The 23,113-nt window shown below is 43.9% G+C and overlaps 1 protein-coding gene across 3 annotated transcripts; it reads right to left on the minus strand.

Annotated features, from left to right (window-relative positions):
• Nucleotides 1-1,420: 1,420 nt before the first annotated feature.
• Nucleotides 1,421-23,101, minus strand: GIN1 (gypsy retrotransposon integrase 1). 3 transcript variants are annotated; one of them, XM_084627846.1, is made up of 8 exons: nt 22,994-23,101; nt 16,676-16,821; nt 15,696-15,889; nt 13,549-13,854; nt 10,312-10,500; nt 10,030-10,206; nt 9,521-9,809; nt 1,421-3,187 (listed from the first exon to the last, which is right to left on the minus strand). In XM_084627846.1, the coding sequence occupies exons 2-8, from the start codon at nt 16,812-16,814 to the stop codon at nt 2,904-2,906; spliced, it is 1,578 nt and encodes a 525-aa protein (XP_084483972.1). In that variant the 5' UTR covers nt 16,815-16,821; nt 22,994-23,101; the 3' UTR covers nt 1,421-2,903. The 3 variants fall into 3 exon arrangements, with proteins under 3 accessions (XP_084483972.1, XP_084483974.1, XP_084483973.1); XM_084627848.1 differs by lacking the exon at nt 22,994-23,101 and adding an exon at nt 22,519-22,911; XM_084627847.1 differs by lacking the exon at nt 22,994-23,101 and adding an exon at nt 22,502-22,911.
• Between the last annotated feature and the right edge of the window lie 12 nt (nt 23,102-23,113).

The raw sequence follows: 23,113 nt of genomic DNA on the forward strand, positions 1-23,113 counted from the left end.
GAAATATAGGATACAGGGAGCAGACTATGGTCTAGAACAGCTGGCCGTCAACTTCAAACAGGAGTCCTATAAAAAATAATATGTGATCATATAACTCCATATTATACAATAATACACACGGGCAGAATTAAGGTTACAGTTATTTCCTATTTGAGTGCTTGGCTTTTTAACCTTAATAATGATGGTTTTGTAAATGGAATTTCCTAAGATTTTATTTTTAAAAAGTTTTAAGACAGAGCCAAAGAAAGTGCATTTTCTGCCACTGTTTTCTAGATAGCAGTAGGATGCTGGAGATCAGGATTACTGGACTCTATTCTTGTTTCTGGGAGGCACATGCAACCTGGTGGTTAAAGCAGGGGGTCTGAGATATAGGTTTCCTGGCTACTGTGTATTTGTCAATGAATGATATAATCCTCAGTCATCCATGGGTCTCAAAAGTGCTTGGTAAAGTGGGTATGTAGAAAGCAGCCTTATTTTACAGACAGCATAGCCAAGCACCTAGGTTTGGCATATTCTTTCCAAAAGGCAGTGTCACTTAGTGGGCAAATCTGAGTTCTTCCATGTTCAGGACCTAATTTTCCAGAGGACACTCAGCAGTTTTTGAGTTAAGTCTCTTTACAGGCATCTCAAGCTGGCCACCCAGATTCACGAGCAGCTTTTGAAAATCTTGGTCCTGGATTCCCTTCCTAGCTGAGCCATCAATAAGTGTGAGGGCTGATTGAAAATTTTCAATGACAACTGTTTATCAGTGGCAAATTGGGTTTATGACATAGAATTTTTTCATGAGTAATGTCTGCTTGCTGCAGATGTTTTTACTTTTTGTCCAAAAATTTATCACCTGAAAAGGTTTGGGCCAAACACCAAAAAATCAGATTAGGAAATGCTAGCATGGTGCCTCATGCCCCCATTTTCCTCTGAGCCAGGCTCACCAGTTAGACCAATTTTCAGAGTAGCAGCCCTGTTAGTCTGTATCTGCAAAAAGAAAAAGGAGGACTTGGGGCACCTTAGAGACTAACAAATTTATTTGAGCATAAGCTTTCATGAGCTATAGCTCACTTCATCGGATGCATTCCAGTGAAGTGAGCTGTAGCTCATGAAAGCTTATGCTCAAATAAATTTGTTAGTCTCTAAGGTGCCACAAGTCCTCCTTTTCAGTTAGTCAAAGTTTCCAGTGATGTACCACAGCAGCTAGGCAAGGGGGAGATATAGGCTGGCCAAGGAGCCCACCCCAAAGAGAAGAAGGGGGGGCATAAGGTACCTAAATTTATACTCCCTGTGTGCCCTGTGGGGGTATTGAAAAAATAACGAGTTTGGTTTTCAACTGAAATTTTTTGGTTTTCAATTTTTACCAAAAAAAAATAAAAAAATAAAAATTCTCCATGAAAAAAAATTTGAAACTAACTTTTCCTCAACATTTTCCCTCAGGTGGAAGAACTATTTTCCAACCAGCTCTCCTTCTGGATCTTCTAGTACTATTATCAAAACTATGAACTAAGGGAAATACCCCTGGAAGTATGAAGCCTTGGTCAACAATATGGGTCATGAAGTGCAAAAAAAGAGTAACACCAGTCAGTGAAAGAGGTGAGACTAAAGCTCCCAGATCTGGACTCCTTCCCCTAAGCCAACGGGTGGTAATTATCTACTGCCATGGTTCTTGGGTCAAGCCCCAATTGTGATTCAGGGACTCTGCAAGGTGCACCATAGCAAGCACACAAATACAACAGCTTCTGTGCATGCACACATGGTAATTCCCCCCCAGCTCACAACTCATCTTGGCAAATTTTCAGAGAGAGACAAGGTAAGATGTGTGGATGTCAGGAAGAGCAGGGCTCGTCCTATGTTTAGGACAAGTTTTTTTTATGAAAAGGAAGAATAATAAGGGAGACTGAAGACAGATTCCGAGCTGGAAGATCAGTGAACCACACAACACATTTACCAAGGACTGTCACTACAGGTCAATCACATGAGTGCCAAAATCTTTGATGGCATGATAAAAATCACCAATGATAGGGACAGACAGGACTGCCTGGCTGGATGCTCCAAGCACCTACACAAACCAATTGGTGTGGTGCTCATGCTGCAAAGAGGCTACATCTGAGATTTGCTTTGAAGAGGATAAGGAGATAAGCAGAGACAGCCCCTGTATGTGCTTTAGGCAGCCCCAACATGCCTACCAGACTCTAAAAACCTCCTTTCCTTAACAGTGTTTTGATGGGCTGGGAGTAAAACTGGTGAAATTCTGCCCATGTTGCTGTAGGACTGTTTGTGTCTCAAGCAGATTGGTTCTTGTACTGCACTTTGGCAGCCCTGCTGTTTCATGTGGTTGTAGAGTCTTGTGCCAGCGATGAAGAATAGAGGGTATAAAAAGGCAGAGCTCACGACTTTCCCAAAGAGCTGGAAACAAAGTTGTAGAATTGTAGGAGGGTGTAAACCACCTCACCTTCCTGGAGCTGGAGGCAGACTGTGGTCACGTTGTTCATCTTACAGTCCTGGGGTTCTCAGAGCTCTTGAGCCACCCACAGGACTAGTGAAGAGGCTATAAAATGAATGCTATGCTGTACTTTTGTGGTTAAGGACTAATGCGCTGTAGATAAGACCACACTGTTAGTCTATAATTACACTGCAGATTAGAGTTAAGACCCATTGTATAGTGGTGTAATGTGCTTTTACTAAACTATTCCCATATTCCTTGTAAAACAAGCGTAAGCATATCAGTGCATATATACAAATTAATTACCAGACATGTACTATTATTCCTAAACATATACAGTTGTAAATACAAGTATCTAACATTCCATATTTAAAACTTGGCTAAGGAATTTAAAGCTACTAAAGCCCTTTCCATTCCACCAGAGAAGTTGAGGACCATTTCTTCCAGTGAAACATTGTGGGGTTTTATTTACTTAAGTATCCTCTAGCTTGGTTTGAAGAGTCCAGCAGGTTGAAGACCATTGCTCTGGATTTGAGTTAGCTAGCAGAATTCTATGATCTTCGGTAAACTCAGACTGACTTTTACATTCTGATGGTTCACTGTCTTTGCAGGGTAGAGGCAGCAGATTGTTTGCTGCAAGGGTATTTACTTCCCCTTCGACAATGGTGTTTTGTGGGCATGGCCCATATGAACTTTCCGATAAGCCAACGTAGTCATGGTCAACCACTATTGCACCTTGTAAGAGATAATGGTTGTCTGCAACAACAAAGAACATTTTGGTTAGAGTGGCCCTTTCTACTTGATTTAAAGTCATTCTGTATAATTATAGAAATACTAAAAAATGATGCTGGGTGCGAACCTATTTTCAAAGCAGTTTCAGTAGCACGGCTAGAATTTTTGTGATGTCAGTCTTACAATGTGGACAGAACTTTAGCACCTTAATTTCTATGTGCACCAAATTTTCAGTCTCCTATGATAAGGCTTGTAATGCTATCATAGTAGAGTACATTCCTTTATTTTTAATGCTTCACCTTGCTATATGTCTGCGGGCCAAACTGAGCACTAGCATAGCTCCCGCTGAAATCAGTACTTTAAGCAATGGATCCTAGATTCTTCTTTCTTTATATACTTATGATTAAATGTGGCCATCCCAAACACATGCTAGAAAACCTTAAACTTTTTATACTACACCACATTATGTTTTCTGATATATAGAACACACACACTGTATATACACACACACACACACACACACTGCAGACTGAAAGAATTTAAGAGGAAAGATTGAATGCTACTGTATATTAGGCAGTGGTGCAAGTAAGCCAGTAGGGTTAGGTATGCCATACCATTAAGACATTTATTGCTGGCACACCGTAAAGGAAAGATACATTTTCAAGAATGAATTGTAGAGCCCTGCGCGGATACAAATTTATACCCGTGGATGCGGATAGAAATCGGTATCTGCTGAACCGCAGGGCTCTCCCAGGAACTGCAGTGGTGAAAGGAGCAGAATGTGGGGCTGCTGCTCCCAGGAGCTAGCGCTCCACGCCGGCAGCTCCTCTGGCGCAGCTGTACAGACCCCACACAGGAGACGCAGCTGCATGGAAAGGCTGGGGACGGGGTTTGGGGTGGTACAGCTGCACCGGAGGAGCTGCCAGCACAGGGCATTGGCTCCTGGGAGCATCAGCCCTACGTTGTGCTCCTTTCACCGCTGCAGTTCCCGGAAGAGCCCTGGGTTTCACCGGATACCGATTTCTATCCACGGATATCTGCATCCGCGGGCATAAATTTGTATTCGTGTAGGGCTCTAGTCACAGAACATTTATTGTGAGGGGGAGCAGGGTCGGGAGGGCAATAGCCTACCAGTGAGAGTTAAAATCTACTTGCACCACTGATATTAAGCCTCCTTCTAGGATATTTGTGCCCAAGTGCTGGGTTGTAATTTGACTGGTCAGAGCTGAAGATTTTCATTTGAGTTGAAGCTGTTCAGTGTTTAAAAATCACTGCAGTTTGACACCCCTTACCTTTTAGAAAGGAAGAGAATTACTGAGTTCTCTAGATTTATAGTCCTGTCTCACATGGCTGCTGACCAGGGGAATCCAAAGAGTGAAATACTTAGCTAACTGCTAATTTGCATTAGCATCTTTTGAACAAGATCAATCAGCAACTTTAACAAAAGAAAACACACTCCAGAAGTGTCTGTGTGGTTAACTCCAGCAGGATCCCTGGAGGTTTTGTCTGGCTGTAGTGTCACCATAGAGATCTGGGATGGAGGACTGAAACATGCATAATTTAGTCAGGCATTTCAGCTGTTAAAGGCAGGCTGAGCCTGAGCAACCCACCTCTGCTAGAGATGGGTGAAATTTTTCACCCAAAACTTTTTTCAGCCAAAGATGGAGACTTGGCTACACCAAAACATTTAGCGAGTTCATTGTGAGTTAGCCACATTGCTTTGGTAAAACAACAAAAAAAGAAAGAATAAAACAAACAAAACCCAACCCACCAAGCATTTCAAGAAAACTTTAGAAGTTTTCTTTAATTCTTAAAACAAAAAGAATTAAGAAAACCATTGAATACTCAAAAGTGAAAGGAAATGTTTCATTTTAGGTCAAAACAAATTTTTCAGAATTGCCACTAAACTGAAAAATCTGTTATTCAGCTATCTCTTCCCATACCAGGACTGTAAACCCCTTGGGGAGTGCAGCTGGAATCTTTTTTGAGTAAAAGGTGGGTTATTAGAGGTCATGGGTAAGGCTATGTTTTAGTCAGGGGCATTTTTAGTAAAAGTCACGGACAGGTCATGGCCAGCAAACAAAAATTCATGGCATGTGACCTGTCCGTGACTTTTACTAAAAATACCAGTGAATAAAACTTGGTGGGGTGACGGGGGCCCCGCCAGTTGCTGGGGGAGGGCTGCTTGGGGGAATGGGGGGAGCGGGTGGCAGTGCGCAGCCCAGAACCCCCGATGGTGCTTTGAGGGTGGAGGGGGCAGGGCTGGGAGGCTCCCTACCTGGCTCTGCGCCTTCCCCACCCAGCAGCAGAGTTTGGGTCTGGGAGGGGGCAGGGGGTTGGGGCACGGGGCAGGGCGAGGCCGGCTCTGGGCGGCGCTTACTTGTGGGGGCTCCCTGGAAGTGGCAACGTCCCCCTTGCTCAGCTGCTAGGCAGAGGCGTGGCCAGGCAGCTCTGCGCGCTGCCTCCGCCTGCAGGCACCGCCCCCACAGCTCCATTGGCCAGGATTCGCGAAGCCAGCGCTCTGGGTGGAGGCAGAGCTGCCTGGCCATGCCTCGACCTAGCAGCTGAGCCACGGAGACGTTGCCACTTCTGGGGAGCCCCCCAAAGTAAGCGCTGCCCAGAGCCTGCCTCACCCCATCCTGTGCCCCAATTCCCTGCCCCTTCCCACACTCAAACTCTGCTGCTGGGGGAGCAGCGGGGGCCCGAGACTGCCCCAGCAGCAGCTGCTGCGCCTGGCACAAGGGCTGCCTGAGCAGCCCGAGTCAGGCGCACCAGCCGCTGCAAATGTCATGGAGATCACGGAATCAGTGACAAACTTGCAGCCTTAGTCATGGGTTAAAGACTGATTCTTAGAGTGGAAGATTCAGTTGTCCTACCCTGGAAAGGCAGGAGTCCTGGCTCTGATTAGCTGTTTCCCAGCTGCTAAGAATAAGAATTGAGATAAGAAAATTTTAGCATTGTACTTTTAGGCAGTGTCTTCACTGCTTAAAAAGGTGGGGCTTTTACAGCAAGATAACAAACCTGCAATAGTTATTGCACTGTAAAATCCTTAGGGCTTGTCTACACTTACATTTTATAGCGCTCTAACTTGCTGGCTCAGGGTGAAAAATCACCCCTGTGAGTGCAGCAAGTCTGAGTGCTTTAAAGCGCTAGTGTAGACAGACTCAGAGTGCTGGGAGCCGGGCTAATCCCCTCACTACAGCTAACATAGTAAGAAAACACCTTTTTGTGAGTGAAGACAAGGCCTTAGTTAAGGAAGTATACATTTGCATATGGATGATAAAGTTTTCTCTTTCCCTGTATTTATTTATTTCTAAAAGGCCAGATTCCAATACGCTTACTCATGTCAAGTAATATTTTGCTCCTCTAATTTAACAGAATCATGGGGATTGCTCACTATTCCACATAAGGAAAGACATTAAAATTTGGCCTAAATTGTTTCATTGTTAAAGTTTGTCAATTACTTGGAAAAGCCTGGTTAAATTTCCCTCCCCATTTTAATGTCTGTAAATATTTAGTCCGGGATTTTATTAGCTATATAAATAGATTTCTAATTCTTTTTCTCCTTTATCTTGTGATTGTTGTTCTTAATCTCTGAAGCACTAGTTGGGAACAGGGGAAATCTAAATTTATATGCAGTCTACAAAGAACATAGTAAACATATTAGGCTCTGATCCTGTGAAGATTTATACGTTAACTTTTCACACTATAACTCCATTGAAATCAATCAGTGAGGCTACTCATATAAATAAAGTTAAGCACCTGAGTACATCTTCACAGGATTGAGGAGCCTTAAACAGAACTCAGAGTTAACTCTAACCCTGCAACTAGTAGACAAGAAAATATGGGTTATTTTTATTAAACTTCTGGGGAGAAAAAAAATGAGTAAGAAGCCAAGTTTTCTTGCCGCTGTGTGTAGTGGAGGCGGACATTTAACAGAATGACCAATTTTCACCTAAGAAATAAAAGTAGTTCCAAGGTGGTTTCAGGTGTCTTTGCTGTGTTAATTACAAAGAAATTGGTATTGCTACAACGCTCAATGAGTTTGATGCACTTTCAACAGTGGGGACTATTGCATGTATGCCAGTAGTGTAGTAGACCTGCCTGAAAAATAAAAAGTAGTTATGTTTTGTGGTAAAGGTCTTTGAACTTTGCGTTATTCATTAGTTTCCAAAGATCATGCTAAGTGACTCAGCACTAGCAACAGAAATGGCCACTGTTATCTGATTACAGGGTGGTGCTATTGTAAGGACAATGCCGCTCAAGGTGTCACAGAAGCAGTAGAAATAGACTGGAGATGCGTAGGGGCATTTCCAGTAACTCTCCCCCTGAAGTATAAAATTTTAGGCCCAGATCCATGAAGGGAGTTGGGGCTGTAACACTGAGTGGTATGATGCCTAACTGTTGGGTGCCTAGAAAAGTCACAGGAACGCTGCAATCTGCAAAGCCTGAGTTGAGATGCCTCGTCTCCCCATACGGTAAGTGAGGAGAAATAGGTACCTAAGAATGGGATCCACAAAAGCTAGTACCTTAGGTGGGCAGCCACCTTAAACTACCAATGGGAGAAACCTCACAAGATGGGTGTGTGCTAAGCCCTGCCCTTCTTTTGGAAATAGGCACCTAACTCGGCTGCACAGACGCACCTATTTGCTTAACAACCAATCCAGGCACGCAGATCTTCCTTTAAATTGAGTGTGGGGCCTGAAAGAAACCAGCAGGGGAGAAGGAACTCCCTTATAACCTTTAGCCTAGTGGATAGGGCACTCACGCAGGATGTGCGAGACCCCTGCTTCAATTCCCCCTTCCTCCTGACAGGAAGAAGCATCAGAGGTGCCCACACTGCTAGGCTTTAGAGCCAGTAATTCTCACTTTCCTGGCCCAATTATATTTAACTCTTCAATTCTGTAATTAAAGGTGGAACAATTTCAATAGGGGAGATGAGGGAGATCCATATCAGAATATTCCCTAGCCTAGTGGGGAGGCTGGACTTCAACTGGAGGTCTCCCACATCCTGTGTGTGTACCCTACCCACTAGCTAGGCTAAAGGTTATAAAGGGAGGTTATAAGGGCTATTTTGTGTGAATTCACCGGAGGGTCGCTAACCAGTACATGTGCTCAGAGGCTACCTACCAGATCAGGCATGCATGCAACTTAGGTGGGCCAGATGACTTTCCTGCTTTGTGAATCACTCTGGGGCTTAGATGGGAGATAGGCATCCTGACCCCTATAGTGAGGCAGTAGTACACATGCTCAGACAGGTGAAGCGTAGGGGATGAGTGACTTTAGGCACCTACAAGGTTAGATGGCAGCCAAGCAGGAGTTTTGCGGATTGCAGTGGTGCCTAAAACAGGAATTTGGCATCTAGGTACCTTTTGGACCACACCCTTAATAATTAGCAAAATAACTAAAAGCATTCTCCCCTCTACACTACAGGTTGAAAGATACCCTACCAGAAACAGTCCATTGAGATGGTACCTACTCTTTAAGGACAGACTAACAGGGTAGCCAAGGAGTCCCTGCCCTGTGGCTGGGCTATATATAAATAGGAAGGGAAGAGGAAGCTGAGAGAGAATGGGGAAGTAGAGCCATTTGTGCTGCAGCAGGCAGTGGTTTCTTTCCGGCTCCAGAAGTCCAGCCAAGCCTGATTTAGTCTTGGGGTTATGTTTGGGAGCTCTGAACCTAGGCCCTGAGGTGAGAATTTAACCAACTGGTATGGTACTTGGTCCTGCGCTGGAGCCTTATTAAAAAGATGACATGTTATTTATTTATTAGTGTGTTGGCATCTCCCCCCTGACCCATGGCTATTGCCACCCCAATTAGGGGAAATTAAGGGGAGGCCACACCTGCAGAAGAACCACACTGGGTCACAAGGGGACACACAGGGACTGCCCATACCTTTATACATAGACTTTTCATATTATAGGTGCTTTTTACATAATTTGTAACATTCAGCTGTTTGCTCTCTCTGGATTACTGAGAATGATCCAAAATTCCAGATGTGTGAAATTAATAGTTTACCCCCTTTGAGCCATGAACAAATACTGCAAAAACACAGCAGTTTTACTCCTGTCTTCATTGGGAGTTAAGAAATAATCTTTAAACATAGTTCAACCTAGATCTGTTTTTAATGTGTTTACCAGCTAATGTGATTAGGGCCAAATGATGTTAGTTTAAACATGATTCCTTAATGTTGTTTCCAGCCCAGAACCTCCTTTGCTGAAAATGCACTGACTGCATGGACTACTGTACAAGGTCTTTGTAATTACTACTGATATATTTGCTAAGATTTCCTCTCGCTCAATAATATACCCTTGTCTGACAATAAAGCAAGTAGAATTAGAGAAGTAACAGATTTACCTTGTCCATTGGATCTTCTTATGTATGGCTTAAGGTGAGACATTTTGATGGGTCTTTTTAGTCTGGAGCCTGTGGTATCTCTTAGTATTGCACATCCATTATCTGTGATGTAGTCTATAATACAGGGACCAATCCACTCTGACTGGAAACGGCCGTCTTTCCACCAGTTTTTCCTTTGTCTAAGTACTTCATGTCCAACTTTAAGATGAAATGGATTTACTTGCTTTGGCTTCCTTTTAATATTGACCTTGTTTCCAGTTTGCTGTTCATCAATCCTATTTTTCACAATCTACATAGAGAAATAACTTGAATTAGAGCTTGTTTTCCTGAGAGGTGTTGCATGTTTTCATAACATTGATTGAATACAGAGTTTACCATGAAGTATACAGAAGTGTTATATAAAGATCTTTGGTCATGCAGGATTCATGGATTTTTTAAATATTTCAAACATGTTCACCTTAACTCTTTTCAATCTTCTCGTTGATAACACTTAAGTATTAGGTATTTACCTGGCATTTTGTAGCTTTTCTTTCCTCCAATACTCGATCAGCCTGTTTAATTGCTTCAAGGATTTTGGCAAACATACATTTATTATCCTCTTGTGCTTCTTGCAGTACATTTGAAGTCTCAGACACATAAGGGTTACGATTAAACATTTTGAAATATGGTGTGTTTTGGACTGGCTCCTATTTATAGGGGGAGAACACAGGTAAACTTAGTACTTGTCTTAGTGGGTACTTGCATAACAACTTCGGTTAACTCCCAACAAAAGAGACATAACGTACACATACCATGGGAGTCAAGTTAAAAGCATAGGCAATGGCAGATAAATTATCATCCCAGTCATTGGGGTGGTCTGCACAGTATTTGTTCAGGAAACTTTTGATTGTCTTGCATGTTCTTTCATTTGTGTCATCTGTCTGAGGATACGATAATACTATTTGTTTCATTCCAAAGAGCTCATATAGTTCTCTGTTGATCTTTAAAGACAAAAACACACAATGCACAGGAACAATCAGTGCTTGTATTACACTGCAGTAAATATTATGTACTCAATACAGTTTCTACCTTTCCTACCACCATATGGGTGACAGAAAAGATTGCCTTGTATACACCTATCTACATGTAAGATCCAATTTAAACAGTACAGTGTGGTCTGAAGAAATGGGCACGGGTGGGGGAGCCAGGAATTGCTGAGTTCTAAACCTGGTTTTGCTACTGACTCACTACGGCTTCAAGAATATCAAAGTCTGTTATTTTCCCCATCTGTACGATGGTGATTACTATCAATCTAACTCTCAGAGGTGTTAATTAGTGTTTGTAGAGTGCTTTGAAAATGTAAAGTTCTTCAGCATCACTAAGTATTACTGTATTTTCCCCCTGGGGCAAATCTGTTCTTCTACCAGATAACAAAGAGAGGCAACATACAGCAGAGAGCTGGAGGCCAACAAAAGGTTCTAATTCAGATTGAGTCACTAACTGAGGGTACGCCTTCACTACCTGCTGGATTGGTGGGTAGTGATCGATCTATCGGGGATCGATTTATCGCATCTTGTCTAGACATGATAAATCGATCCTCAAATCGACACCTGTACTCCACCTCAGCAGGAGGAGTAAGCGGAGTCGACAGGGGAGCTGCCACAGTCGACTAGCCACCATGAGGACGGCCAGGTGGCTAAGATACTTCGGTACTAAGATACTTCGGTAGTTCGAACCCAGGCCTTAGACTATGACCTCAGGAAAGCCACTTAATGTCCTTATGCTGGATGAGTCAATAGAGACTGGAGCAAATACATTACAATGAAAACTGGTTATTTTATTGCTTAATATATCAGGTTCAATAGGAACTGCTTTGGAGCAAAGGGGCATATTAAGGGCAGGAAGAGGAAGTGGCTAGAATGCTATCCCCAGCTGGCAGGTGGTTCCTGGGGATTGTTGTCAGAAGTTAGAGCAGCACCCATACTAATCTCGCCTGCAGCAAAATTGAAGAGGAGAATCAGGAGCTGTAACTGTTGATTGGTTCTCAGCTTCTTCTCCTCCCCTACCTTCTGGGCTGAAGGGGAGCAATCCTTTGCTAGGTATTCATCTAGGCCCAGGCAGAGCCAGTCATACTCCTATCTTAGGCCAGGACTACATTACAAGGTTTTGTCAGCATAGCTATGTCAGTCAGGGATGTGAAAAAAAAAAAACACACTAGTGTCATAGCTGTGCCAGCAAACCCCCTAGACACAGCTATGCAGACAGAAGCAGGCTTTTTTTAGGCATAGCTCATATTTGGGGGGGGGGGGTATTATGCAGACAGAAAAGCTGTACATGAGGGGGCTCGGACAGTATAGCTACACTGACAAAGCACTGTAGTGTAGACAAGGCCTTCTCTGCTGGGCTGTGGGAGAGTAACTAGGCCATAGAGGAGCCATAGCTACTCTCTTCTCTCCCCTCGCAGTGCAGCAGGCAGCCAGCAAGGAAGCTGTTGCTCGGAGTGCTCCCAATTCACACTAGAAGTACTCCTGGGACTGCAAGGAAAGTGGTGAGATGCAGTTGAAGAAGAGGTAGTGATGAAGTTGATTCAAAATACTTCAGTTTACAAGCACAGGGTGTGGGTTGTGAAATGCTTATAAATTGAAAATGTAAGTTGTGATAGGGTCAGGCCAGATGGCTACAGGAGAGTGATGAAAGCAGATATATTATCCCCATGTTAAGTAGGTCCCTTTTCCCTGGATAAGGTAACAGGGAAGGTTCCAGAACAATTAGGAACTTTCTGGAAACAATTAAGGCAGACAGGCTGATTAGAACACCTGCAGCCAACCAAGAAGCTGCTAGAATCAATTAAGGCAGGCTAATCAAGGCACCTGGGTTTAAAAAGGAGCTCACTTCAGTTTGTGGTGCACGTATGAGGAGCTGGGAGCAAGAGGCACTAGGAGCTGAGAGTGAGAAGGCGTACTGCTGGAGGACTGAGGAGTACAAACATTATCAGACACCAGGAGGAAGGTTCTATGGTGAGGATAAAGAAGGTGTTGGGAGGAGGCCATGGGAAAGTAGCCCAGGGAGTTATAGCTGTCGCACAGCTGTTCCAGAAGGCACTCTAGACAGCTGCATTCCACAGGGCCCTGGGCTGGAACCCAGAGTAGAGGGCGGGCCCGGGTTCCCCCCAAAACCTCCCAACTCCTGATCAGACACAGGAGGAGTTGACCTGGACTGTGGGTTCACGAAAATGGCCAAACTGAGGGCTGCCGTGAATCTCCGAGGCAAACAAGTCCGCCAATAAATGCAAGACCCACCAAGGTACAGGAGGAACTTTGTCACAAAGTACAAATTTAGTAGAGTCACCATTGATAGCTACAAGTGATCTTCGGGCCACAGATTGGCTTCCCACTGTAATATACACTAAGGTATAAGCAAACTGTAGTACAGGCAGGAGGCAGAGAATTCCTACTAATACTAAGGAGACTACATAGAATGTAAGCTCCACAGGCAAGGACTGTCTGTGTTTGTACAGTGCCTAGCACATAGGGGTCCTGGTCTATGACTAGGATACTACAGCACTACAAATAATAAAGGAAAGAACAGAACCTTCTTTCATGAGGTAGAGAGACAGTTATTCTTGAAGCATGACTGTCTTCTATATGTCACTGCCATTACTCCTTCACAGAACTTTTACTAATAAAAATACATTTATGTCTGTACAAGACAGAGAAAAATACTCATCAAGACATACCAAAAAGTCAAAGTAAGTGTTGTTTTATCCTTTAATTTTCAGTGATCAGATAGGAGCACTCTGGAAAAATATCTAAGACTAAGGCATTATAATTAGTGCCCACCCTCAGATAGCTTGGACCAGGCCCTGAATCATGAGAGTAAAGTCAATGACCTCAACTCCGCAAAGGTAACTGGCAACACATCAGTTTTTATAAACAAGTCACTGTAAATTTGGCAAATAAGCCTCTCAGATTGTTTACAATACCCTTGTATTCTAGACAAACATACCATCTTCCCTAAAATAAAGTCTTTTTAGGGCTGACTTCTCTTACCTGATGAACAAACTCTTCTGCTTGATCAATAACCATTTTTTTAAGCGGTCCATACAAGAAAAACACACTGACAATTGCCTTAGCAATTTCTACCACTGAAGTGTCTTGTAGTGGCAGAACCACCACCCATTTTGTGAACAAGTCGGTCATCATTATGACATACATATGGTTTCTGCTTGTGGTATTAAAAGGTCCCATTAGGTCTATTGCGACTGCAGTCCATGGATCCTCTGCTTTGATAGGGTGTAATTTGGGTACTATGATGGCTGTATTCTTTGCCACCTGGCAATGCTGGCAAGCATACACCTAGGTCAGAAACAAGAAAAGAGGGACATTAATAAACAAGTGTCTGCTGAAGGTATAATGTCAAAAGAATAAAAATTTAATAAATAAAAATTTATCTATTATCATTCCAAAGAGAGCCAGAGATGAGAGCATCTCAGTCATTCCCCACCCAACCCATTAATTTTACATTTCTTTAAACTACTGAACATTTGAGACAGATATTCAGCTGTAGCAAAAACAAATACAACCACACAACACAGCACAGGTTGGGAGGTGGCTGTATGAAAGTAATTTACAGTTCAACTTTGAATACCAGTGATCTCAGTGATCTCAGCATGCTGTTCTAGACCCACAGTATAAATTAAAGCAGCCTTCACTATCTTTGATTAATACAGCAGCTGGGCACCAGCAGCAGGTAGGGAAGCCCAGGTCATGTCCACTTTGCTCCAGTCAAGCTTCCTCCTTTGGTAGGAGGGAGGCGACGTGCATAGGACAAGTTATCCTGGCTTTATGCCACCAGAAGGTCCCCTGCACTAAGGTGATTTTCCTAGTTGCATGGGTTATATAGGCAGAATCTGGCATATCATTGCACAGACCAGCTTTATCTCATTAAACAGATATAAGACGAGATCCTGCTAAACTAAATGCAAAGAACTGTTTTCATTTAACAAGTAAGTTAGATAAATGGTCATCGGTATAAGGAACTGTAGCTGACTTCAAGAGCAACAATAATTTGGCAACACTGAACAAATGTATATGTATCTGTAATACATTTTATGTCTCAAGACTAGATTCTGTGGGTGCACAATCTGTGTGTGTTTGCGTGATAAGAGGTGCAAGAAGATTTCCAATTGGGTGTCCCAAATCAGAAACTCCCTCATGTACCCCTAATGCCCAAAAGGGGATAAAGATCGGCAGAGCCACAACTTCTGTCCTTCCCATACTCTGACCAGCCATTCTGGTGGAGCGTGGGTGGTGCGGGATAGTAAACTGTATCCCATAAATGGGTTTAACAGTGGTCTTGCAGCCTCGATGTATGTACGAGCACCTACATGTATTCTGCCTCCCTGGTGCGCTCACGGAGGCAGCACAGCCTCTCACCATCACTCAGTACAGGCTGTGCCTACAATGCACAATTGTGCTATACATTAAGCTACACTGTTAACAAGAAAAGGAGAAACAGAAAATACCACCACCTTGGCCACATTGCATATACAAAAACACTGATTCTGGGATCTTAAACTTGTAGTTCTGACTTTTTTTATTGTCTGACTAACACTGTAACTTCAAAAAATAATTTAATAATCTAAACAAGTTCATGTGCTTTGCTGAATCAGAGTCTTAGAGCTACTCAGGACCCCAAGCTTCACAGTGCACTGGAAGTTTGGTCCCAATGATCTAGCCCACAAACGTAGTTTTTCTAACAGCACATTTTCAATCACTCATAACACTGAAAATAGTCTCTCTTTCTGAACTGATGCTAGGTATCAGCCCAACAGTGAATTGAGGAAGAATTTTCAAAAGCCCCCAAGTGACTTAAAAACACAAATCTCATAGAAGCCAATGAGACTTGGGTGGTTTTTTCAAAAGTACCTACAGATCATAAGTCCCATTGGCTTTTAATGAGAAACATGTTCTTAAGTAACTTAGGGTTTACTTTTAGCACAAACATGCACACGCACCTAACACACACATTTTTTTAATTTTTAAGTATGAGCAAACTATCTGTTCAGCTATTTGCATTAACAAAGTGAAGCAAAAGATATGAGTCTTGTAAAAGAATTATACAAAGTAATCAGCACTCTCTCAATTAAGCTTATTACAAAGATCAGATAAAGATATTCTGTAGCTATGACTCATACCCACTGTTTGACGTCATTTGTTATGGAAGTCCAGTAGTAACTAGACTCCACCAGAGTCAGAGTCCTCGATATGCCATGATGAGCACCCGCAGCACTTTCATGGCATTTGTGTAGCACTCTCTTCTTTTCCTCATCTGAAACAATTACCAAACGCATCTGTTTCCTGTCTTTTCCCACATAGAACAACTTATTTTCTGGAAGGAAAAACATTACAGATTATGTGTCATCACCAAGACAGAACAATAACAGAAGTCTATTAAACTATTGGATATACTTGGTTAGGTATTTTATTAAACTCATGTTATTTACCATTTTCAGCTGTGTACAATTACATACCAAATCTCTCTTTTGCAGGGAATATTTGTTTACTGCAGTACTCCACCAACTCTGAATACAGGGCAATGCACCCTTACTTATCCCCATAGGAGCACAAGAGAGATGACATTCCCCCATAAAGTCTCTCTGAAGCATAATCTATTAAGACTAAGAGGGTCACATGCTTCACAGTTTCTGTTAGCAGAGCTCATTGCACACACCAGGGACTTTTTGCACATCCCTCCATTTCCCACACAAGCACCCTCCCATCCACTCTATGCCATTCCTTCCAGCCCTACTATTACGGTAAACCAAATGCTCCTTGTCAGGCGTTAAAGTTGAGGGTTTATATTTTGAGTTTCCTTGAGTCATGGTCCCTCAATAGCTACAGATTTCACTAATAGCTAAAATGGGCTTTAATTATTAGATGGATCTCCATATCCTTTAAATACAATTAAACATGCTGATAAAGAGGCTAAAGGGGACAGATTTTCTATTTATGTAGAATGTTCATGTGTATGTTAACCTGGGATCGACAGATGAGTTTTATTTTATAAAGCAAGTACAAAAAAATCAAACACTGTTCTCAATGTGCTATGAGCAGTCTTCACCTGAAGGAAACCAGGAAGTAATGCATTTCCCAAGAGGGAGAGAATATTTCTGACCTTTGAAAACAAATTTTTTGGCTGCTCTTCTTATTCCACTTCTCTCACTTGCTAACGTAGTTGGATGATATTCTCCTGTTCGTTTGTAATAGGAGATTTGTTTCAGATGGAGCCCACCATTCTTTCCGCTACGAACCATTCTTTGCCTAAAATGCACAAATATTTTAGTGTATTGCAGTGACAGTTGCTCCAACTTTTACTGGATCCCTTCTAGCCCCTTCATTCCCTTATGCTGAATATCAATTGTACACATAATGTCTGACTGTCGCAGTCCTACTCAAGCTCCCACTTCCTCACCACGTTCTTGTGTTTGGGTTCTACATGCTAGACTCATTTGCTTTTATGCTTTCCTGAATCTGAACATGGTCCAGGTAAATATCTGGCCATATTAATTGTTGTGCTAAACACACTGTTCCCTTACTCCATTTTTATGACCATCATGCTCCATCATTTGTTATCTTATCCTTCACTCAGCTGTAAAACATACACAACACCTATCACATCATGTACTCAATCCCTCTGCCTATACATGATGTTGTTTAGTCAATTATATTGTAAAAGATCCAAGCGATGTGGCTTCCATCACATCCCTTAGAAAGACAATGAAACCACAGAGGGAGACTGCTATTTCTATTTTTAAATACTTATAAGGCTCTCAAATACTATGGTTGGGGATCATATAAGTAACTACGCAGACAGACAGGCATCTTGATGGAAAAAATAGACAAAAATAACTCCCAGAATAGAGATTACCATAAAAGCTTGTCTTACTCATTAATCTGTCAGGCAAATTAGATTTTGAAATCAGACTTTGCACAACAGGTAACAATTACTTCCCCATCCATGTGCTGACTTTCCTCGGTTCATGGTAATAAACTGAAATGCCACTAATAGAATATGTCATTAGTACAGGAGAAGCTTAGGTTTAACATTGGTAGCTTCAGAATAATTCCCAATAAATTCCATGTGAAAGACAGAAAAGTCCATGCAAGTTACATGGATTTTTCCAGTAGTCCATTTAAAAAAAATCTGAACCAGCATTTATAAGCAAGAATTTACATTTTTACAGTTTGATCCTGCTCCAGTTGACTTCAATGGGAACAAGATCAGGCCATAACAGACTGACATGCTATATATATATATATATATATATATATATATAATTCCTTAATGTAATTAGGAAATTATTCTTGGTGTGTAAGCAATTTCCCCACTCATCCTTGCACTGCATCACAAGATGCGCAGTGTGACAGAGCACATAATCAGAATTTTAGTTTCCATACCATGTCTAACAAGAAACAAATGATTAAGAGGAACTGACACTATCTATAAAAAAAAACGAGGAGTCCTTGTGTCACCTTAGAGACTAACAAATTTATTTGGGTGTAAGCTTTTGTGGGCTAGAACCCACTTCATCAGATGTATGAAGTAAAAGATACAGGAGCAGGTATAAATACATGAAAGGATGTGGGTCACTATCTAGTCATTTTGGAAGCGATCCACTGTGTCTTGTATGGTCTCATTAATGTTTCTATTTGAACTCTAAAAACACAAATCAGTGGGCTATTGGTTTTCAATTTACTGTTTATACCTTCCTTGTTAAACTCTTGTGAGGGAAAAAGCTCTACAGTTATGTATGCATGAATTTGCAGTATATTCCCCCTCCAAAAAAAAATTAATGTCATGTGTGTTTGCCATAAATGAGATTTCATAAATATCAACACCACATAGCAGGTCTAAGTATTGCTTTTGTTATTTTTAAGGAACCTAAAATTGTGCTTCACAGGTCAACAGAAAGACAAGGTCTTTACCCCATAGAATGTCTAATTTTGGACATCATGGGCCAGACTTTCATGTACATATATGTTCCATTTGTAATACTTCAGAAACACAGAGGGGGCTTACTACAGCTGTAAGGCAGGAGAGACTCCTCAGGAGCTATAGGTCTGGGGTAGCTAAGTTTATACTGGCTGATCCCGGTCCTCCAGCATAGATGACACTTGTGGATGGGGAAGGGCTATATCAGGAGTGGGGCCTGAACACAATGTGCTCTGGTGATCCTGGTTGGCAGAGTGGCTCTTTGGGAACCAGCATAAGTGTCATTTGCCAGCATAAATTGGAGCAACCCAGAAGCTGCTCTGACTCAACTGGTGGAAGCGGTATATATAGGATAACAAACATCAGGAAGCGGATGTGGAGAGGAAGGATGGGCTACACAGCAATGAGATTGTTTTAACTGCTGTAAAATATCAGTAATCAACATTAATATTTCCAATTTTGAGTTATACTATTGCTATAAGATCAGACATGCTGGAACAGCAGCATTAAAAAGCTAAGCTGCATTAAATGTAATAAATTTTCTAAGTACCACATACACCAGGTCACTGGAAACCGTGGATGTTTTTCACATAACATACAGCATTTGTTAGAATAGCACGAAATCACACAACACTATTTAGAATTGCTCCTATGTCTTCCTGTGCAGGAAAATTGCTTCTGTTTTGGTTAAGTGAGAAGTCTTTACTCATCTCCAGCAATGGTAACAACTATATTAATTTGAAAAAGAGGGTTGATAAGTAGATTATATTGTAGACTACAAGTATGATGGCTGACTCAACAAACACTACAACAAATGCTTAAACATGTACTTAGGTGCTTTGCTGGAAAAGATTAAATAAGCTTCCTTTCTAGACACTAAGAATTTCCTGTGTCCCTATGGATTGTTGCAGTTTTAGTATTTCCTTTCTTACTGTGTGCTTTTCTTCACACCAAATTAGACGACTTTCTGACAGGGAAGCCAAAGGAAGCTGCAAGAATGGTAATGTGCCCCTCCCCAGCAGCATGGGCCTATCATTTCGGGTATTGGAGCATCTCGTGGAGAGGTAAATCACTGCAGGGGGGCAAGGCTGGGGACACCCTGGCCAGTGCCACCCTGCTGAGTGCTGGATCAGACCCATACCCTGTCCACCCAACCCCTTGCATCTAGACCCCCCAGACTCAGACCCCCTTGAGCCTCACCGCCCCCCCCACAACCAGAACCTCCCCATCAAGCCCCCCAAACCACTGAGCTTCACCCCCTGCACCTAGCCAGTGGCTCTGACCCTGCACCGGGCTCATCTGCTAGTCCTGGCTGTGCTGGGGGAGGAGCGCAATTCCCCTGCACTGAGTGGCTGGGTCTGACCTGCCCCAGAAACTTCCCCCGGCTCTGCACCTCCCCTGTTTCCTGCCCCCATCGCTCCTCAGCTGCAGTGGGAGGGATCACTGTACGGCGAGCTGCTCCCCCATCTGCCCAACCCCCTGCAACTGGATCCCCCATACCCAGGCTCCCCCACCAAGTCTCAACCCCCCCTACATCTGGACCCCCACCAAGCCCATCTGCTGACCCCATCCCTCCTGCATCTAGATCCCCCCCATCCACGTATCCAAACCACACCCTGCTGAGTCCCCCAACCTCAAACCCCCACCCTGATTAACCACACCCGCTATGCACCTGGACCACCCCATGAGCCCCCCACATCCAAACCCCTATCCCACTGAACCCCAACCAGCTGCACATGGACCCACACCTCACCAAGCCCCACTTCCCCAGCACCTGGACCCCTTTCTGAGCCCCATCCCCCCAGACCCCTCTGCTGAGCTCCAATCACCTTCACCTGAACCCCCCTGCAAAGTCCCATTGCCCCCACACTGCACCGCCCCCCCCCCACTTGAGCCATCTACACCCAGATTGCCCCACACAGAACCCTCTCACCTTATACCTGGATCCCCCCCCACATTAAGCCCCTCTACACTTGGATCCTGCTGGGCTGAGCCTCCCTGCCCACAGCTGGTGTGCCTGGCATGGGGCTGCTAACCCTAGTGAGTTGCTTCACCTCCTACTCCTGAGGGAATTCTGCACCAAAAAAAATAAAAATTCTGAGCACAATTTTAAAATTCTGCTAATTTTATTTGTCAGTAATTAAATGTGGAGGCTCCAGCATGGCAGTGGGGAGCACAGGCCACTGGCTGCATGGAGGTCAAAGATCACCCTGCAGCCCTCCCTCTCCCCTCCGCACCCAGGACATAGACCTCTGGGGCAGGCCTAGCCCCTGCGATGTGCCAGGTTCAGGTGCAGCCTCACTGGCAAGTCTGTGTCCAGGGGCTGCTATGTGGAACCTCTGCATTTATTTGTTGACAAATAAAATTTGCAGAATTTTAAAATATTGTGTGCAGAATATTTTTTTGGGTGGGTGGGGGCACAGAATTCCCTCTCTAGTAACTAGAAGAGATGGGCTTTTTAAAACAACTTGTTAGCTAGCACATGTCAAAATCATAGTGCGGATGAGGCAATTATAGTCCTAACTCAAGTGAGCAGGTTGTGGGGAAACACCCGACTCCACCATGACAGCTTTTCCTAGTCTGAATGCACCCAGACATTTCACAATCTCATTAACGTCTCAACAAGTGAGCATGACAAACAATAGAAGGAAAGGGAACTGGAAGTGTCTTGCAACTCATCAGATATTACTGCTTATATTGGGCCAGATTTTTTAATCTATTCCAGCTACTTTCTGCTACTCCGGTGGTGCACAGCAGCCCTTGAACAGCTATCTAAGGGGTCCCTCTATTGAGGAGGGTTAACAAGTGGCATGGTTCCTCAGCAGCATCTCCTCTCCCCTCCCACTCACAACACCATGCCATGCCAGGCTGATCTCCAGCTGCCAGAATAGAATTTAGGGGCTACAGGCAGCTGGTACAAAGCAACCCAGCCCCAAAAGCAGGGAGGCTAGGATCTGGCCCAATGCATGAAGTGAAATTGAGGGCTTAATATGGTTCTCCAAGATGGAATTTCTGTTTATTCAACAATTTTTAAACAATTAAGAATTTATATCCCAAAATGCTACATTAAAATAACATTAAGGAGAAGTCAAGCACTGAGAAGTTTAGGAAATTACTGGGAAATGTCAAATTAAAGTTGTCTGTACAATCTTAATTTATCCCTCCTTGTACATATGCATTCTGATAGTCTTTAATTTATGACCACATACTATCATCTTTTCTTGTCCTGCAGTTTCCTCTTTCTTTCCTTGCAACTTCTGCAACAAATGGATCAGGAATCCTACAGACAAAAGCCCCTTCACTATACAACCCTGATTCAGCTTCTCCGAGCACAGTACATCCTGTGTAATGAATGAGACAGGGGTCCTATGGGGGGAAAAAGTTCGTGACTGTGTAATTAAAGATAATCATAATGGGTACACACAAGGAAGTGAACGAAGGTTGCATGGGCAACTGTCCTTCCTTAACTTCGGAGTGCTTGATTTTGCAACACTGATGTTCTTTTAACATTTTTTGCGGGGATGCAAAACACACGCTTTTCAGGGTTGCCCAGAGGATGCTGCAAGGCAATGTGAAACTGAACAAAAAGTCTTGTTAATATCACTTTGCTGGTGGGCAGAGCTATCCAGCAGCAGTGGCTGGCACTGGAGCCATCTGTCTGCGGGCCTGGGCACACATCACTGCCTCAGTGTAGACCAGTGGTTTTCAACCGCTGGTCCATGGCCCCCGAGGAGGTTTGCAGACTATGTCTAAGATTTCCAAAGGGGTCTTTGCAACCGCAGATGCTAGGGTGGGTTTTCCTGCATGGAAGTTGACTGTGCGCGAGTACCGATGGGTGAGCCCCACGCGCCAGAAGAGGGGTCCTGCGCCTCAGTGGCCAGCGGAGTTTCCCAACCCCAATCATCCCACACCCCAGCTGAGGGCCCTGGGCGCAGCTGAAGGGCCTGGCGGTCACATCGCGGGGCAGGGGCAGGGCGGCGAAGGCGGCTCCAGCCCAGCCCTACCCACCTCACGCACGGACTCACGGTGCCCGGTGCTGCGGCCTGCAGGGCGGGCGCCTCGGAGCAGATGTTAGGCTGCAGACTGAGCGTGGCTGAGTCCCTCCCTCAGCCCCGGGGAAGCCCACGCCGAGCCTCACGCTCCGCCGCGGCAGCAGCCCTTGCCCAGCCAGCGGGAGTACTCCGAGCCACGTGGACTACGACTCCCAGCGTGCACCGCTCCGATCATCGCCGGGGCAGGCGGCGCAGCAGGTTGGAACTCTTTAGTCTCCATGGAGATGAAAACGGAGCGTTGTATGCTGAGAATGGTAGTCCTCGCGAGACTGCGATGCAAGCTGGGGTCTTTAGTCCCGACCGGCTGTTTCTAAGATCCGCTTGCCTGCGAGGATTTGCACATGCGCGACACAAACCCTGGGCGATATTGTCCCCCTTGCTTCCAGCATGCAACGAGTCGGGCACGTACAGCGGTAACCCATCACCCACTGGATTCATAAACACGCACCTGGCTATCGCGATATCCTGCCCGAGGAGGGTCAGGACCGTGTTTCTCCGGGCTGGCGAGACAAAGTAGTAGCTCCGCGCGAGAGACTTATGTGGCGCCCCCGGAAGTGACGACTCCCAG

This window comes from Lepidochelys olivacea, assembly GCF_965140295.1.
Source record: "Lepidochelys olivacea isolate rLepOli2 genome assembly, chromosome: 5".
Taxonomy (NCBI): domain Eukaryota; kingdom Metazoa; phylum Chordata; order Testudines; family Cheloniidae; genus Lepidochelys; species Lepidochelys olivacea.

What these genes read in the sequence shown, in the direction of transcription:
- GIN1 (XM_084627846.1), bottom strand. Translation starts at nt 16,814, where the DNA reads ATGGTTCGTAGCGGAAAGAATGGTGGGCTCCATCTGAAACAAATCTCC. An exon ending in CAAATGACGTCAAACAGTGG is followed by an intron (nt 13,855 to 15,695) that starts GTATGAGTCATA and finishes TTTCTGACCTAG; the next exon opens with GTGTATGCTTGCCAGCATTG. An exon ending in GAAAAGCTACAAAATGCCAG is followed by an intron (nt 9,810 to 10,029) that starts GTAAATACCTAA and finishes TTCTCTATGTAG; the next exon opens with ATTGTGAAAAATAGGATTGA.